General features: G+C 37.2%; 1 protein-coding gene across 2 annotated transcripts in view; it reads left to right on the top strand.

The window, feature by feature from the left end:
- The first annotated feature begins 3,787 nt into the window (after positions 1-3,787).
- The window catches only part of LOC133576885 (uncharacterized), a 16,235-nt gene continuing 1,291 nt past the window's right edge, over positions 3,788-18,731 (top strand). The window contains exons 1-5 of one of the 2 annotated variants that reach the window (XM_061930249.2): positions 3,788-4,009; positions 7,110-7,220; positions 11,080-12,122; positions 14,481-15,029; positions 15,096-15,158. In XM_061930249.2, coding sequence (XP_061786233.2) covers positions 7,118-7,220; positions 11,080-12,122; positions 14,481-15,029; positions 15,096-15,158 — 1,758 coding nt within the window. In that variant the 5' untranslated portion in view covers positions 3,788-4,009; positions 7,110-7,117. Of the gene's footprint in view, positions 4,010-7,104; positions 7,221-11,079; positions 12,123-14,480; positions 15,030-15,095; positions 15,159-18,731 lie in introns of both variants that reach the window. The other variant, XM_061930248.2, reaches the window with a different exon arrangement.

Here is an 18,731-nt window from a genome sequence, read left to right as displayed (position 1 = left end):
GGGACTGAATGCTATATCTATTAAAATACGTAAATTGTATTTTCGTGTAATCTGGATAGTTCCCAAATTAAAACTATCAATGTTTAGACATTTCCACTAATGTAAAATTGAATGATTTCTCAAAAAAAAAAAATTGATGTCGCAGATCTGATTTGTGTGGCCCCCGAAAGCGTGGAAATGTGTAAATAAAGTACGTTGTCTTTTCTTAATTAATGTATTACAAAAATAAATGTACTGTGTACAAGTACATATATTTACACTTTAAAAACTTCTTAAGGACCATGCTTTTTTTTTTTATTTCTCTTTGCTATTTGGACTTATTGGACCCTAATTAGATTAAAAACTAAGAATCATCTTTTGATATGATGTACTTAGACCATAAGTACACAAACGTGTACTTATACATGCCATTCGACTGTACAACTCCTCTCTGGGGGGTAGGGGGGAACTAGGATGACAGGGGATGCAAAACTAACTTTTTCATAACATGGTCACAACTGTCTAGTTTCTCTTGTTATATTCTTATTTTACTGTTATATTTTTATTCTCATTGTTGCTTTTTATTTTTATTCTAATTGTACTATTTTTCTATTTTGTTTCCATTTATACCCCCATTATTTACTTTTTAAATTCGATCTCAATTTTGTACACTGCTGCTGGAATTTTAATTTTCCTGAAGGAATCAATAAAGTACTATCTATCTATCTATCTATCTATCTATCTCTATCCATCTGTCTATTTATCTATATTCATGTTTAGTGACATGCTAATTCTTATTTTTACACTTTTTTTTCTTCTCCAAATTCCATCGTATGTTATACTCTTCTGACACCACCAGATGGCAGTATAAGTGTCCACATAAGTGGCCATAAGACCCCAATTCAGTAGTGTACACAATTTTGCAAAATAAGAGCTAAAAGGTGCTGTCCACGCATGTGGCCACTAAGCCTTTAGAGGTTTTAATCATCTTTAATAATAAAACTTGAACATTTCAAAACAATGCTATTGTTCAAATAAGGATACATACTTAAATGTCTGCTTGACTTATGATTTCAAAGCAAGTAATCCCAACAAACTGTTCATGTAAACGCCACTTTCAATATAGAGTAATACACTATAAAACACAACAACCGTAGATTTTACACTTATAAAAAAAACTTACATGAATTTTTACGTAAAAAAACAGTGGTACCGTTTTTCCATTCCATCCATAAATTTTCTACCGCTTGTCCCTTTTTTGGGGTCGGGGGTGCTGGAGCCTATCTCAGCTGCATTCGGGCGGAAGGCGGGGTACACCCTGGATTTAATTTAATTACATGTATTTTTTTATTTTATATGCTGTGAAAATAAATGTACAAATATTAGGGTAAAATTGTGGCGACTGAGATGCCTGTTTTATACAGTACAATCTAAAGATTTGGTTTTGTACAGCGTACGTGAATAAAGAGACTGTTATACACACGTTTTACACAGCTTGGATGATTCCTTAAAATGTTCCAGTTCCATTAACACATTTAAAAAACCCTTAAAGACCAATGTCTTGGAAAACTATATCACTCTTGACCAGTGTTGGGTTAGTTACTGAAAACTAGTTACAGTTACTAGTTACTTTATTTCAAAAGTAACTCAGTTACTTACACCAACAAGTAATGCGTTACTGTGAAAAGTAACTATTTAGTTACTTCTTTTTTTCCTCTTTTTTTTTTAAGGCTCCCATTAATGCCCTTTTAGCCTTCATTTCAGTACTGTTATTGCACTGGAGAATAATACAATGTGTTGATCAACTTGACATGCATTTGCATCACTGAACTCAGAAAGCAATGTGGTCTACATACAACACACAAACAATGTGGTCTACATACAACACACAAACAATGTGGTCTACATACAACACACAAAGACAAAGACATGTTTCAAAGAGCCAATTTCAGGCCAGAACAAATTGACAAAACTATTTTGAATAGCTGCAACATAATGGCACTTTAACTTTAAGTATATAGGATCTTTGATCCAAGACACAACTTACATTTAACTAAAATGTTATTTTCTTTGTGGTCGACAAAAGAAAAGTATTGAGAATGTCTCCATGTTAAGAAACTCGACTTCTGGCTTCACCGTGATGTCTTGTTAGTTGTTATGAGAGTAGCGTATGTGTGTTTGTGTGTGGCCCATTAAGATATGACAGCAAGTGAGGTGAGTGACGTCAGTGAGTGAGTGGGCGAGAGAGGTGAGGGAGCGGCGACAGTGAGTGCGTGCAGATGCTTTAGCTTGGTGGATGGCTGCATCCAATAAAGTCACAAAGTTGCAACAAACCGCCGGCCTCGTCATTCACCCTCAGCTGTAAAGACCCACTTCCGGGTAAAGTGACGGTTGTTAGCCCCGAAGTACATAGGCCCTGGAGGAACGTCTCCCCTGCGCCCCTCAACTACGGTCTGGGAGCCCCGCCCCCACCCACACAAAGCACGCCTTTTCTTTTCCACCGCAGCGCTCCAATAAAACACACTCAGATCTTCAGTTTCTAGCCGATACTACATACAAAATAACGCAATAACGCATCATGTAGTAACGGTAACTGAGTTACTGAATATAAAAAAATAACGCGTTAGATTACTAGTTACCGCCAAAACTAACTTTGTAACGCGTTAGTCCCAACACTGCTCTTGAATTAACACAGTAGTTAATACTATGATCGATGTTAATTACAAACTAAATGTGGCATATAAATAATAATGGAAGTATAATTGATTGTATATAGTATATAATTGGTACAAAGGTTTAACTAACGCGTGTACGTGGATATTTCACATGTCTTTAAAGTGTTTATGTTGTGTACAAGGTGTATTTATAATATGTTGTGTAAAGGAAATTTCATATTTTTTGGAAGCTCATCTTGTATTTGACATTGTTTATAGCAGGGGTCCCCAAACTTTTTGACTCGGGGGGCCGCATTGGGTTAGGCTGTGTATATATATATGTATCAGAATCAGAATCAGAATCAGCTTTATTGTCATTACACAAGGTAACGAGATTGAGGCCATTCCATACAGTGCAATGTGTGCATGCTAGAAAAACAATGTGCAAATATATAAAAATATAAAAAAATATATATACATATATGCATTGTCTTTATAATCCGTTTTGTCATTTAACATCAATTAACATTGATGTTCATCAACATTTAACATTGTAACGTTATCGATGGGAAAATTCATTTTTAGACAATATGATTTGCCTGAGTGGCTAGGAGACACCAAGAGTAACAAGCGGTAGAAAATGGATTAGAAAGGAAAGATTAAAAAAAAAATAATAATAAAAATTTTTAACTTTGGACTTCCTGTGGGCTGGATTTTGGATGCTGGGGGGGGCCGGATCCGGCCCGCGGGCTGTAGTTTGGGGACCCCTGGTTTATAGGGTTAGGCGCAATAAGTGTTCAACTTCAGCCTAAACCCTTTCGGTCTGCAACATTTTCAATTTATGAATGTACAACTGTTTTATGTAAAACTCTTTGTTTATTTTGTTGACCACTGACCGAAGAAATAATAAACTAATAAAACTAATATATACACATTTTTATTCATACTGTATATTCTTTTTATTCATACTGTATATTATTCACTGTTAAAAGCGGCCCTCTGAGGGCAACCATAACCGCGATGTGGCCCTCAATGAAAACCAGTTTGACATCCCTGCTCTAAATCAAGGCACTAGTTTTTGAAATTGAACCGAACTATCTTGTCGTCAATGTCAACTGTGTCATCTTTGTTTGCTTTTTTTGCGCGCATACACACCATGCAGGTCCTCTACTGCCCCCTGGTGGAAGACGGGAGAACTACCACTCCAACATGCTCGCAGAACGACCATGCGTGACAACTGCTTGACGTCATCAATCGGAAGACAGGGAAAAAAACTTTAACTCGAACGCAAAAAAGTTAGCCTTTAATATATTTTTAATTTTTTTTATTTTAATTTTAATTTTAACGACGTGGCTTTCCAGCGAGTTTGGACAAACGTGAGTCCTATTTCTACTTTTCCCTCGTTGGTGTGAAATATCGGCATTCGTCGAGACAGCTCACTTGCTAATTTATTTATTTTTATATTTTAATTATTATTTTTAAGTCGCATTTGTGGCCGCTCTTTAACTGAAAATGTACGATTTAAACGAGGTGACACCTGTCGAGCGAGTCATGCTAGCTAGCGTGTTAGCAGCCGTGCTAGCATTGCATCATATCAAAAGTACATTAATGTTGAAAAATGAACGAGTAACCTAAACGACACATTTTTTTGGCGACTTATATTCTCTGTATTAGCTATTAATTTGAGGTTTTAACGTGTTTTGTACAGCGACCACATCGCCACCAAATGTACAGAAATGGCGGACATAAGCAGACAATCAGCTGAAAGATGATTACGGTGTTTATTGTTCTCCCTGCGTATTTAAATGCATAATTACGGTAATTCGCTCTCATTCAAATTGTGATTATTTAAATGTTAGGTTATGACATCACATATATATTTATGCTGTAGAATCTAATTCAAATCAAATTGTCACCCCAAGGATCGGAGTCAAATCGGGAGTTATAAGAGTTTTCCTCCCTACACTTTAGAATATAATATTATAGAATATATCTTTATTGTCATTGTACAACGAAAGTGGATGACATTGTTATCACCAGGAAAGATGAGGTCACCTACCTAGGTTCCATACTAGAGGCTAATCTTTCCTGTGATAAAATGGCAACCAAGGTAATCAAAAAGGTCAACCAACGAATGAGATTTCTCTACAGAATCTCCTCTCTGGTCAAGAAAAACACCATGAAGATTCTGGCGGGAACTCTCATTCAACCCTTTTTCGACTACGCATGCACCTCCTGGTACCCTAGCACCTCCAAAATCCTCAAATCTAGACTCCAAACATCCCAGAACAAGCTAGTCAGATTACTTCTGGACCTCCACCCCAGATCACACCTCACTCCTACCCACTTCTCCAAAGTGGGCTGGCTCAGGGTGGAGGACAGAGTGAAACAACTTGCACTGAGCCTAGTCTATAAAATCCGCTAAAAGTTTCAATCCATCAATCAATCAATCAAGCAAACTATCCACGGGTCGCGGGGACAGCAGCCTAAGCAGAGAAGCCCAGACTTCCCTCTCCCCAGCCACTTCATCCAGCTCCTCCCGGGGGATCCCGAGGCATTCCCAGGCCAGCCGGGAGACATAGTCTTCCCAACGTGTCCTGGGTCTTCCCCGTGGCCTCCTGCCGGTCAGACGTGCCCCAAACACCTCCCTAGGGAGGCGTTCGGGTGGCATCCTGAGCCGATGCCCGAACCACCTCATCTGGCTCCTCTCCATGTGGAGGAGCAATGGACCTAGATTTCCCTTGCCCGGACGCGGGTCACCGGGGCTCCCCTCTGGAGCCAGGGTTGGAGGTGGGGCACGATGGCGAGCCCCTGGTGGCCGGGCCTGTTCCCGAAGAGGCAATGTGGGTCCCCCCTCCAATAGGCTCACCACTCATGGGAGGGGTCATAGAGGTCGGGTGCAGTGTGAGCTGGGCAGCACCCGAAGGCAGGGCACTTGGCGGTCCGATCCTCGGCTACATAAGCAAGCAAACTAATATAGTGCAAATTCATAATGACACATAAGAATATGGTACTGAGATAAATAGATAAAAATACAGGGCAGCAGTTCAAAAAGTTTATCTCCGGGGTGAGATGGGTCCCTTATGATGTTTTGGGCCCTTTTGAGGCACTTGGCACTGTACACTTTAGGGGTGCATGTTATGCCTAATTTATTCAGTCGTATAAGTGTTATCTTGATTATTTTATTAGAGATCTGAAGGGCCAGTTGTGGCCCGCCACGTCATTTTATTTGGCCCTCGAAAGCCCGGCAATAAAATGTATCAATAAAGTACTGTAACTTGACTTAGACAAACTTTAATGATCCACAAGGGAAATTGGTCCACACAGTAGCTCAGGTACAAAGGATGGAAAGTGTAAGAATGGAAAAGATAATGCAGGTATAAAGTAGACTAAAAATGTACTGTAGTAGCAATATGAAATATAACATACAGTATGTAATATTTACATATTATATATACAGTACATGATATATACTGATATATTTTTATATAATACTAAATGGGCCCTAGTGTGTGGATGTGAGTGTGAATGTTGTCTGTCTATCTGTGTTGGCCCTGCGATGAGGTGGCGACTTGTCCAGGGTGTACCCCGCCTTCCGCCTGATTGTAGCTGAGATAGGCTCCAGCGACCCCAAAGGGAATAAGTGGTAGGAAATGGATGGATGGATATACAATAATTACTAAATGTATTCTTTCTTTCTGTTTTGGGAGAAAACAAATATATGTACTCCGTGTAACCGCAAATTATGTTACCTTGAATATTGTCTAATTATGCAAAAATATATTATCAAACGTTCACACCATTTTTTTTAAATAGAAATAAATACTAGTAATAAAGATTTCAAAGCAAGTTATCCATCTTATTGTGCAATGTAAAAGTAGCAATAGATTTCGTGGTAAAATTTACTTTAGTTTTTGTACAGCATTTTTCTCTAAATGAAAAAAACTGTTGTTTTTTTTACTGTAATAAACTGTGTTGTTTTGGCATTTACAGTAATACACCCAAAAATCTACACTTGTTGATTTGCGGTAAAAAAAAAACCAAAAAACCCACTTGCAGTTCAGGTGCCAAAATGTTACTGTAAAATTGCATTTTTTTGAAATTTACATTAAAAAAACAAATGTAAATTTTACAGTAAAAATGCTGGCAACTGCGCTGCTTTTTTCTTCTTTTTTTTTAACCATAAAAACAGCAGTACTGTTTTTCCATTTACAGTAATATACACAACATTTTGAGGTGAAATTATTGCAACTTACCATATTTACTTTAAAACAAATCTACTAATAAAATGCATTAAAAAATTGTGTAATAGTACTCACTGTTAGAGGCGGCCCTCTGGGGCCAAACATAACTGCGATGTGGCCCTCAGTGAAAACGACTTTGCTTTAGATACATGCCCATGTATTTTCCTCATTAGGAAACATGACAATTAAACCACGATATGTGTGTTTTTTGTTCCAATATGGTCTAGTCTAGATGGGGAGATGTGGCGCTACCGAAAGCCTGGATTTAAAGCGCTCCTGGTGGCTGAGCTGCAGAGACAGCAGCAGCACCGGCAGTTTTGTGACACTCTCCTCAGGGCAGAAGGTAAAAACAATAATACTGTCTCAAACTAGATGAGGCAATTCTTGAAAGAATTGCGTGTGAATGCTCCAAGGCTGAAGTTGAACTGAAATGCTGACAGAATGAATGTAAGAATAGTTGGAATGTGTTGAAGGTGGAATGGTTTCAATCGGTTGAAAAATGTGGGAATTGTGGAAGTTTGAAAAATGGATAATTCATTTTGAATGGGGAAAAGGTCCCTAAAAACTGGGAATTCTAGGAAAGCTGGGAATTTATTTCATAGATGTTGAAAGGTAACACACAATATCTGAACAGACTGAATATTTTGAAGTTGGAACGGTTTGAATCGGATGAAAAATGTGGGAGTTGTGGAACTTTGAAAAATGTCCCATTCATTTCAATGGGAATTTCATGGGAAAAGCAGGATTTTGTTGGAAACTTTTAAAAGGCTTGAATGTTCTGAATGAGTTGAAATGGTCGGTGTTGGAATTTTTCAAATCGGTCGAGAAATGTGGAAGTAGTAAAATTTTTAATTGAGAAATGGTATTTCGGGAAAACCGGTAATTTATCCAGTTCAAAAAACAACTTAGTTTTTTTGTCCCGATTAAGAGGAATGTTTTGACGGTGGAACGGTTAAAGTGGGTTGAAAAATGTGGAAGGAGTAGTCGCCAGAAAGAGGGTCCAAAAAGGGTTTGAAAAAAAAGGGAATTCTGAGAATTCCTGGAATTTTTTGGAAAAAATATAGTTTGAATGTCCAGTATGAGTGGAATAAGTTGAAGGTGGAATGGTTTGAATCAGTTGAAAAATGGGTAATTTTGAATGGGGAAAATCTTCCTAAAAACTGGGAATTCTAAGAAATCTGGGAATTTATTTATAGATGTTTGAAAGGGAACACACAATTCCTAAACAGACTGAATATTTTAAAGTTGGAATGGTTTGAATCGGATGAAAAATGTGGGAATTGTGGAACTTAAAAAAATATCCCATTGGAAATTTGGGAAAAGCTGGATGTTCTGAATGAGTTGAAATGGTTGGTGTTGGAAGTTTTCAAATTGGTCGAGAAATGCTAGTAACATTTGTAATTGAGAAATGGTATTAAGGAATTTCGGAAAAATCTGGAATTTTTCCAATTCAAAAAACAACTTTGTTTTTTGTCCTGATTAAGAGGAATGTTTTGACAGTGGAATGGTTGAAGTGGGTTGAAAAATGTGGAAGGAGTAGTCGCCAGAAAGAGGGTCAAAAAAGGTTTTTAAAAAAAAGGGAATTCTGGGAGTTCCTAGAATTTTTTTGAACTTGGAAAAAATATAGTTTGAATGTCCAGGATGAGTGGAATGGTTTGAATCTGTTGAAAAATGTGGCAATGGTGGAAGTTTGAAAAATGGATAATTAATTTTGTATAGGGAAAATGTTCCTAAAAACTGGGAATTCTAGGAAATCCGGGAATTTCTTTTACAGATGTTGAAAGGGAACACACAATTCCTGAACAGAAAAATGTGGAAGTTGTGGAACTTTAAAAAATGTCCCATTGATTTCAATGGGAATTTCATGGACATTTTGGAAAAACTGGAATTTTTTGGGAAAATGTTAAGACTTGAATGTTCTGAATGAGTTGAAATGGTTGGTGTTGGAATTTGTCAAATCGGTCGAAAAATGTTAGAAACATTTTTAATTGAGAAATGGTATTAAGGAATTTAGGAAAAATCTGGAATTTTTCCAATTAAAAAAACAACTTCGTTTTTTGTCCTGATTAAGAGGAATGTTTGGACAGTGGAATGGTTGAAGTGGGTTGAAAAATGTGGAAGGAGTCGTCGCCAGAAAGAGGGTCATAAAAAGGGAATTCCTGGAATTGTTTTGAACTGGGAAAAATATAGTTTGAATGTCCAGTATGAGTGGAATAAGTTGAAGGTGTAATGGTTTGAATCGGTGGAAAAATGTGGAAATGGTGGAAGTTTGAAAAATGGATCATTCATTTTGAATGGGGAAAATGTTCTTAAAAACTGGGAATTCTAGGAAATCCGGGAATTTCTTTCATAGATGTTGAAAGGGAGCACACAATTCCTGAACAGGCTGAATATTTTGAAGTTGGAACGGTTTGAATCGGATGAAAAATGTGGGGGTTGTGGAACTTTGAAAAATGTCCCATTCATTTCAATGGGAATTTCATGGGAAAAGCGGGTTATTTTTTGGAAAATGTTAAAAGGCTTGAATATTCTAAATGAGTTGAAATGGTCGGTGTTGGAATTTTTCAAATCGGTCAAGAAATGTTGAAGTAGTAACATTTTTAATTGAGAAATGGTATTTCGGGAAAACCGGTAATTTATCCAGTTCAAAAAAACAACTTTGTTTTTTTGTCCTGATTAAGAGGAATGTTTTGACAGTGGAATGGTTAAAGTGGGTTGAAAAATGTGGAAGGAGTAGTCGCCAGAAAGAGGGTCAAAAAAGTGTTTGAAAAAAAGGGAATTATGAGAATTCCTGGAATTTTTTGGAAAAAATATATTTTGAATGTCCAGTATTATACAGCATTATTCACATGTGAATAATATAAATACAGTCTATTATACAGCATTATTCACATGTGAATAATATAAATACAGTCTTATACAGCATTATTCACATGTGAATAATATAAATACAGTCTATTATACAGCATTATTCACATGTGAATAACATAAATACAGTCTATTATACAGCATTATTCACATGTGAATAACATAAATACAGTCTATTATACAGCATTATTCACATGTGAATAACATAAATACAGTCTATTATACAGTGTTATTCACATGTGAATAATATAAATACAGTCTATTATACAGCATTATTCACATGTGAGTAATATAAATACGGTCTATTATACAGCATTATTCACATGTGAGTAACATAAATACAGTCTATTACACAGCATTATTCACATGGGAATAACATGAATACAGTCTATTATATAGCATTATTCACATGTGAATAACATAAATACAGTCTATTATACAGCATTATTCACATGTGAATAATATAAATACAGTCTATTATACAGCATTATTCACATGTGAATAATATAAATGCAGTCTATTATACAGCATTATTCACATGTGAATAATATAGTCTATTATACAACATTATTCTCATGAATAATATAAATACAGAGTATTATACAGCATTAGTCACATGTGAATAATATACATACAGTCTATTATACAGCATTATTCTCATGAATAATATAAATACAGTTTATTACACAGCATTATTCACATGTTAATAATATAAATACAGTCTATTATACAGCATTATCTAATGAATAATATAAATACAGTTTATTATACAGCATTATTCACATGTGAATAACATAAATACAGTCTATTATACAGCATTATTCACATGTGAATAACATAAATACAGTCTCTTATACAGCATTATTCACATGTGAATAATGTAAATACAGTCTATTATACAGCATTATTCTCATGAATAATATAAATACAGTTTATTATACAGAATTATTCACATGTGAATAATATAAATAGTCTATTATACAGCATTATTCACATGTGAATAATGTAAATACAGTCTATTATACAGCATTATTTTCATGAATAATATAAATACAGTTTATTATACAGCATTATTCACATGTGAATAATATAAATACAGTCTATTATACAGCATTATTCACATGTGAATAATATAAATACATTTACAGTACATGTACAGTCAAAAGGAACATATGCATTATACAGTCTGATGGCTGTCGGTATGAAGGACTTCCTGTGTCGTTCCGTGTTGCATTTTGGTGAAATGCATGTGTTAACGCTTTGGAGCATTTCTCACAATAAACAAAACGGCCCCCGTGTAGGTAAAACTATGCTGACCGCTCTTCTCCCTCCAGGTGTTTCAGTGCCAGCACACAGTTGTGTCCTCTCAGCCATCAGCCCAGAACTGTCCACTGCTCTGTCCGCCTCACCCACGCCCCCTGCTGGACAAGACCATGTGGTGGACTTTGGGACTCTGGGCGCCAGCACTCTGCTCCACCTGGTCACACTGCTGTACTCTGGGGAGATGGCCGGGGAGGGGGAGAGCGAGAAGCGGCGGGCCGTGTCGGCGGCGGCCAAGATGGGCATCCAGGACCTGGTGGCTGTCACGCAGCGTGCTGAGGCGGGCGTGCAGACTGATCCGGTGGCGGAGGATAAAGTCACGTATGTCGGGTGGACAGGGGAGGTGATGGATGGTAGCACCGTGCTGTGGAATGAGACAAATGGGGGTAAATACGTACAGACAGGTGGCCTTCAAATAAGTTCTTGTCCTCCTGTGCCAACCTACGAGACCATTGACATGTCTCAACTTGAGAGTTTAAGACACCCTCCAGATAATAACCCACATTCCCAAGGTGGGTTTGGACACACACCTGACATAGCGCCTCAATCCCTGCCCAGCCAGGACACCCTGTGGCCCGCTCACACGCACGCCTTCTTCTCTGGTGTTTTGGAGGGAGAAATAGCAGGCGACGAGCAGTTTGGGCAATATCGTGACAACATCCCGGGATTTATTAGCCACTTCTTAAACTCGGACCGCCGGGAGGCGGCGAGAGCCAAGAGGAAGGCGCGAGGAGCCGGAGCGACGGTCCAGCGGAGGCCGCGTGGAGGGTGGATGCAGAAGGTGGACGTGCAGACGGTGGTGGCCAGCAAGCAGCACAGGTCCCTTCTGCACAGGTGCGGGACGGCGGCCGCCGTGCGGACGGGCCGGGGGGGAGGAGCCACAGGCAGGAAGTTGTACCTGAAGACCCGACGCATTCTGGATTCCTTCTGGAGGTCCCAGAGGAGACGGGGGCGAGGACTGTGGAAGGGTTTTAGCCCGGGTGGAGAAAGTCCTTACGAGATGGGAGGAGGCGGCAATGTGATGTGTAGACAGAGGACAAAGCAGGATTGTGAACAGGTTAGATACGCACACGCACACACATACAAACACACACACACATTACCGTATTTTTCGGGGTATAAGTCGCACCGGCCGAAATTGCATAATAAGTAAGGAAAAAAAACATAAGTCGCACTGGAGTATAAGTCGCATTTTTTAGGGAAATTTATTTGATAAAAGCCAACATCAAGAATAGACATTTGAAAGGCAATTTAAAATAAATAAAGAATAGTGAACAACAGGCTGAATAAGTGTACGTTATATGAGGCATAAATAACCAACTGGTATGTTAACGTAACATATTATGGTAAGAGTCATTCAAATAACTATAACATATAGAACATGCTATACGTTTACCAAACAATCTGTCACTCCTAATCGCTAAATCCCATGAAATCTTATACGTCTAGTCTCTTACATGAATGAGCTAAATAATATTATTTGATAATTTACGGTAATGTGTTAATAATTTCACACATAAGTCGCTCTTGAGTATAAGTCGCACCCTCGGCCAAACTATGAAAAAACTGCGACTTATACTCCGAAAAATACGGTATATAAATTTGTTGGTTTTCTGACATGGACTTGTTTCTTCAGCATTGTCCACACATTTATAAAAAAAAAAAAAACGGAACGGAATTTTACAGTTTTTTTTATTGAATGGGCCACCCAAAATGTACATTAGAATAAAGAGAGTGAGATTTACAATATTGTCTCTGAACAATAAAACACTGAATATTAACAAAATATGAACATATTTTACTTCTCAGACCAGCTCCTCCATAGGTGTGTGTCTTTTACAATCAAGCTGAACAACAAAAATTTCACAAACCGCAAAATATGAATACAAAGGGTAATAAACACCTACCATATGATATATTATCACTTTTATGCAGAAATTTGTTGTAAAAATCTGCTTCCGCATCTGATCCTGACACATGCGTTTGGGGCTGGCTGCTCTGAAAACAAACCCCGCCCACTCTGCTTTGTTCCTGGTCTGAGCTGCTGTGACCTAGATTACCGTAATAACTCCTATAGCACCCAAAAGCACAGATTTCGACCATTGAAATACTTTCTATAGTTCAATACTTACGGTCATTTAAAAACAGCACTGCACATCATAATGGCAAATACAGTTTTGAGGTTAAAGGTCTAAAAAATGATGTAGAGCAGGGGTGCTCATTAAGTCGATCGCGAGCTACCGGTCGATCTCGGAGGGTGTGTCAGTCGATCACCAGCCAGGCATTTAAAAAATAGTCCTAAAAATGAGCGATCATAAATTTTCACTATGACGTCACTTTCGTCACTTGATTGACATTCACGGCACCCGAGGGTCTTCTGAGATGACGCTGGCTGCTACCAGCTCATTAAAATTACCGACTGGAAGGCGAGAAACACTTTATTTCAACAGACTCTGGCGTCGTACCTGTCGTCAAAACTCCAAAGACCGACTGCACAGTTGCATAGTTGCGCTAACAAAACAAGAGTCTCAGAAAGCTGGCGTGCACAAGCTAGCAAGCTACGGAGTTTGCCGACAATGTATTTCTTGTAAAGTGTATACAAAGGAGTACGGAAGCTGGACAAATAAGATGCCAAAAACCAACCACTTTCATGTGGTATTGGACAGAAAGGAGGACTTTTTTTCTCCTCCATTCGAAAATGCGGACGTTTTTAGCACCACTGTCTGATTCCAATCAATGCAAGTCATCAGAATCAGGTAATACACCAACTTATATTCTTGTCTTCATGAAAGAAAGGAATCTATATGTGTTAAACATGCTTGTATTATCTTTAAACACCTTTAATTTATTAATAATATTAACTATATGTATTAAACATGCTTGCATTATCATTAAACACCTTCAACTTGTTAACAATATTAACTATATGTATTAAACATGCTTGAATTATCTTTAAACACCTTTAACTTGTTAACAATATTAACTATATGTATTAAACATTCTTGTATTATCATTAAACACCTTTAATTTATTAACAATATTAACTATGTGTTAAAAATGATTGCATTATCATTAAACACCTTTAATTTATTAACAATATTAACTATATGTGTTAAACATGCTTGCATTATCATTAAACACCTTTAACTTATTAACAAAAACATATATTTCATAAATAAGTAAATATAAATTATATATATGAATGAGGTAGATCCCCACGACTTGATCAATTGAAAAGTAGCTCGCCTGCAGAAAAAGTGTGAGCACCCCTGATGTAGAGCGTCCGGCGGGCCGGATTGAAAATCTTAATGGGCCGCATGTGGCCCGAGAGCCGTATTTTGCCTAGGTCTGCACTAGATGGAGCCTGTGCACGTACCACAGTTTGATAATCACTGGTGTAACCTTTTTCTGACAGGTGTCACCCGCCGTGCCCCGCCTCTCCCTCCCTCCGCCTCACGAAGACCCATCTGAGCGCTTCAATCGTCTATTCGAGGAAGTGCTGATGGGCCTGAACGCTCCGCACTCCCAACCCTGCCAACAGCGCTATTCCGCCGTCACCACCGAGGTAGTCGCCACCGGACGAGCAGGCGCCGGCGATGCGGACGCTGAGGTGGGCTTCCTGGAGCCGCAGGTGGAGGGAGATTTGACGGCCATGTTGGAAGACTTCCTGCAGTCCTTCGAGCAATACGGCGGCGTTGTCGGGGAGGTGGAACACAGCAGCCCAGGAAAGCAATCCCAGCGCACTGAAGCTTCTGAGCGGGGTAAAGCGGCAGGAAACACCAGAAGTAAGAAACGACCCTTCCGACAAAAGAAGAAGCAGACCCCTGGCTCAGTGAGTGACATAATCAATAGAAAAGTTCGGGAAGGGGACAATAAGAGATTACGACGGACGTCTGTGGTGAAAGTGAGGCAGCAGAGTGCTCTGCAAGTAAACACCTCAACCATGACCATCACAGTCCAGAAGGTGCCTGCTGGAACAAGTCTTGACTGATGTGTTTGTTTACTCATCACACATGTCATTCCTTAACAGAATCCTGCACAGTCCGCACTCACCTATCCAGTCAGAAGCAGACGCAAGAAAGTCCAAAACATGGTGAGATCATTTCATTTTGTTTTAGAAATGGTTGATGAGATGGCGACTTGTCCAGGGTGTACACCGCCTTCCGCCCGAATGCAGCTGAGATAGGCTCCAGCGCCCCCCCGTGACCCCGAAAGGGACAAGCGGTAGAAAATGGATGGTTGAGGCTACGGATGTCCCGATCCAGGTTTTTGCACTTCCGATCCGATGCCGATACTGGCCGATACTGGCCTATCCGAGCATGTATTAAACTTTAAAGTTTTTTAGCCTACTTAGTTGTCAGATTCATGTTGAAAAGGGTTTTAGTACTCTTGATAACAACTAGCCAGCTGAATTAGGTGAGTTTGAATTAGGGATGTCCCGATCCAGGTTTTTGCACTTCCGATCCGATACCGATATTGTTTTTGCATTTCCGATCCGATACCGATACTGACCGATACCGATACTGACCGATACTGGCCTATCCGAGCATGTATTAAAGTTTAAAGTTATTTAGCCTACTTAGTTGTCAGAATCATGTTGAAAAGGGTTTTAGTACTCTTGATAACAACTAGCCAGCTGAATTAGGGGAGTTTGAATAATACACAATGGTTGGTAACAAAAAACTGACCTGTTTATTCAAGGATAAACACAAAATAGACAAAATTATACATGACAAACAGAAATGGCATCATTGAACTAGGGCTGGGCGATATGGCCTTTTTTTAATATTGCGATATTTTAAGGCCACATTGCGATACACGATATACATCTCGATATTTTGCCTTAGCCTTGAATGAACACTTGATGCATATAATCACAGCAGTATGATGATTCTATGTGTTTTGATTGATTGATTGAGACTTTTATTAGTAGGTTGCACAGTGAAGTACATATTCCGTACAATTGACCACTAAATGGTAACACCCCAATAAGTTTTTCAACTTGTTTAAGTCGGGGTCCATGATACAGATATATACTATCAGATATATACTATCATCATAATACAGTCATCACACAAGATAATCACATTTAATTATTTACATTATTTATAATCCAGGGTGTGGAGGGGGGCGTTGGATGTAAGTGTCAAAAAGACAGCCAAAAGAGTTTGATATGAGAATAAATCTAAAGTTAAAATATAGGGTAGAAATGCACCCATTTGCAGGAAATGTAGTCTTGATTTGGCTTGCATGTCTACATTAAAACATTCTTCTTCATACTGCATTAATATATGCTACTTTTATACTTTCATGCAGAGAAGGAAATCACAACTAAAAAAATCACTAATTTTTTCATACAGTGTTGATGTGGAAATTTTTGCCTCGGCATTTTGATGGTGTGGGCGTGTGGCACCAAATGGAGATAAGAGTCTCGACAGACGTCACAATATTTGAACAATTTGACGAAAACTGTTTTCTCTGTCGTGTCCGTGTCGAAAATTGTTATGCGCTTATTTTTTTATTTGATTTTGTGCGTGGCATAGATTTGCTATGCGCAGAGGACGCTTAAACAGTGCGCAATTGCACAGGCGAGCACCCTAGAGGGAGCGTTGCTCGCACGGCTGCGCTAGCATCACTGCTAACGTTAGCCATGCTGCTACCTCTCTGCTCGGGGAGGACGTATACGTATGTGACGTATGACGTGACAGTATGTGACGTATGACGTGACAGTATGTGACGTGTGTCGTGACAGTATGTGACGTGTGTAAGAAGGTGCACTTGCTGTCTGTGAGAGGGAGACACAGGAAAGAGTGAAAAGAGCCGTGTAATGCCAGCAGCTAAAAGCAACTGCGTGAGAATTCACAGACCTGTGGATGTGTTGAAGGTGTGCTGGAAAATGTGGAACGGAAATTACGGAGCAGCAGAAAAGTGGAATGTATTATTTAAATCGGTGCGTTGGAAAACACGGACCGGAGTTTTTTTTAAACTGGATCTGGATCGGCATTTTCCCATGCCTTGCCGATACGCAATTTTTGGCAAATATCGGCAGCCGATCCGATCCAAATTTCGGATCGGGACATCCCTAGTTTGAATAATACACAATGGTTGGTAACAAGAAACTGACCTGTTTATTCAAGGATAAACACAAAATAGACAAAATGATGCATGACAAACAGAAATGGCATCATTGAGCAGTAAAAAAGTGAACAGTATAAAGTGCAAATAATGCTGTAAACATTATTTAAAAAAGCAAAACAGCCTGAGTGCGATAAAATGTCTATAACTCAGCATCAATACTTGCTCTTGAACAAGTGTAAACTTAAAAAAAAGAAAACTATCTACACACTCCCTTCAATTGTTTGCCCCCCCCGACTGCAGTCCAAGCATAATGGGGAGATGTGTTGGATGGTGCGTCGAAAGCCCACTTTACTCACGAGAGATAACGGCTCATCATCCAGAATGACTCTAGTTATCCCCTGGGCTTCAGCACTGTTCAGTGGCAGTACGTCACGCTTCGCCAACGTTTCTGTCAGAGTTAGTTGGTCTTTTCGTCAGTTTTCTTTAGAAATTCTTCATATTCTTTACAGTGGTATTTAAATTAATTAAAAAAATAAAATAAAATAAAATAAAATTTGTGAAAAAATTTAAAAAATTAAAAAAAATTTTTACTAAAATTAAAAATTTTTTTTTAAAAAGTTAAAAAAAAATGTAAAAATTAAAAAAGGTGTTTTAAGTTCAAACATGATTTTCAAGGTAAAAAATTATTTTCAAGGTAAAAAAAAATTTCAAGGTAAAATTTTTTTTTCAAGGTTAAAAATGATTTTTAAGGTAAACAAATGATTTTCAAGGTAAAAAAAAAATTTCAAGGTAAATTTTTTTTTCAAGATAAACATTTTTTTTCAAGGTAAAAAATCATTTTCAAGGTAAAAACTATTTTTCAAGGTAAAATTTTTTTTTCAAGGGTAAAATTGATTTTCAAGGTACAAAATCATTTTCAAATTTTTTAAAAATGTTTTTAAATTTTTAAAAAAAATTTTTTTAATTTTTTAAACTTCTTTAAATTTTTTAAATTTTTTTAAAAATTTTTTTAAATTTTTTAATTTTCTAAATTTTTTTTAATTTTTTTAAAACAATTTTAAACAATTTTAAAATGTTTTGATTTTTTTAAACAATTTTAACAATTAACATTTTTTTTTAGGGATAGGGTTAAGGTTAGGGTAAAAAAAAATTTAAAAAGTTAAAAATATTTAAAAAAAATTAAAAAAAATTTAATTAAAAAAAAAAAATTACAAAAAAAATTACAAAAATTACAAAAAAAAATCTAAAAGTAAAAAAAAAAAAAAAAAAGTGTTAAGTTACAACATGATTTTCAAGGTAAAAAATTATTTTCAAGGTAAAAAAAAATTTTTTTTAAACAATTTTAAAATGTTTTGATTTTTTTAAACAATTTTAACAATTAACATTTTTTTTTAGGGATAGGGTTAGGGTTAGGGTAAATTTTTTTTTAAAAAGTTAAAAATATTTTCAAAAAATAAAAAAAAAATTAATTAAAAAAAATAAAAAATTAAATAAAATAAAAAAAATAAAAAAAAATTAATTAAAAAAAATAAAAAATTAAATAAAAAAAAAAAAAATAAATAAATAAAAAAAAAAAAAAAAAATTTGA

Source organism: Nerophis lumbriciformis, linkage group LG36, assembly GCF_033978685.3.
Source record: "Nerophis lumbriciformis linkage group LG36, RoL_Nlum_v2.1, whole genome shotgun sequence".
Lineage (NCBI taxonomy): Eukaryota > Metazoa > Chordata > Actinopteri > Syngnathiformes > Syngnathidae > Nerophis > Nerophis lumbriciformis.
Note: the sequence above shows the minus strand (reverse complement) of the source record. Positions and strands in the feature narration are given on the sequence as shown.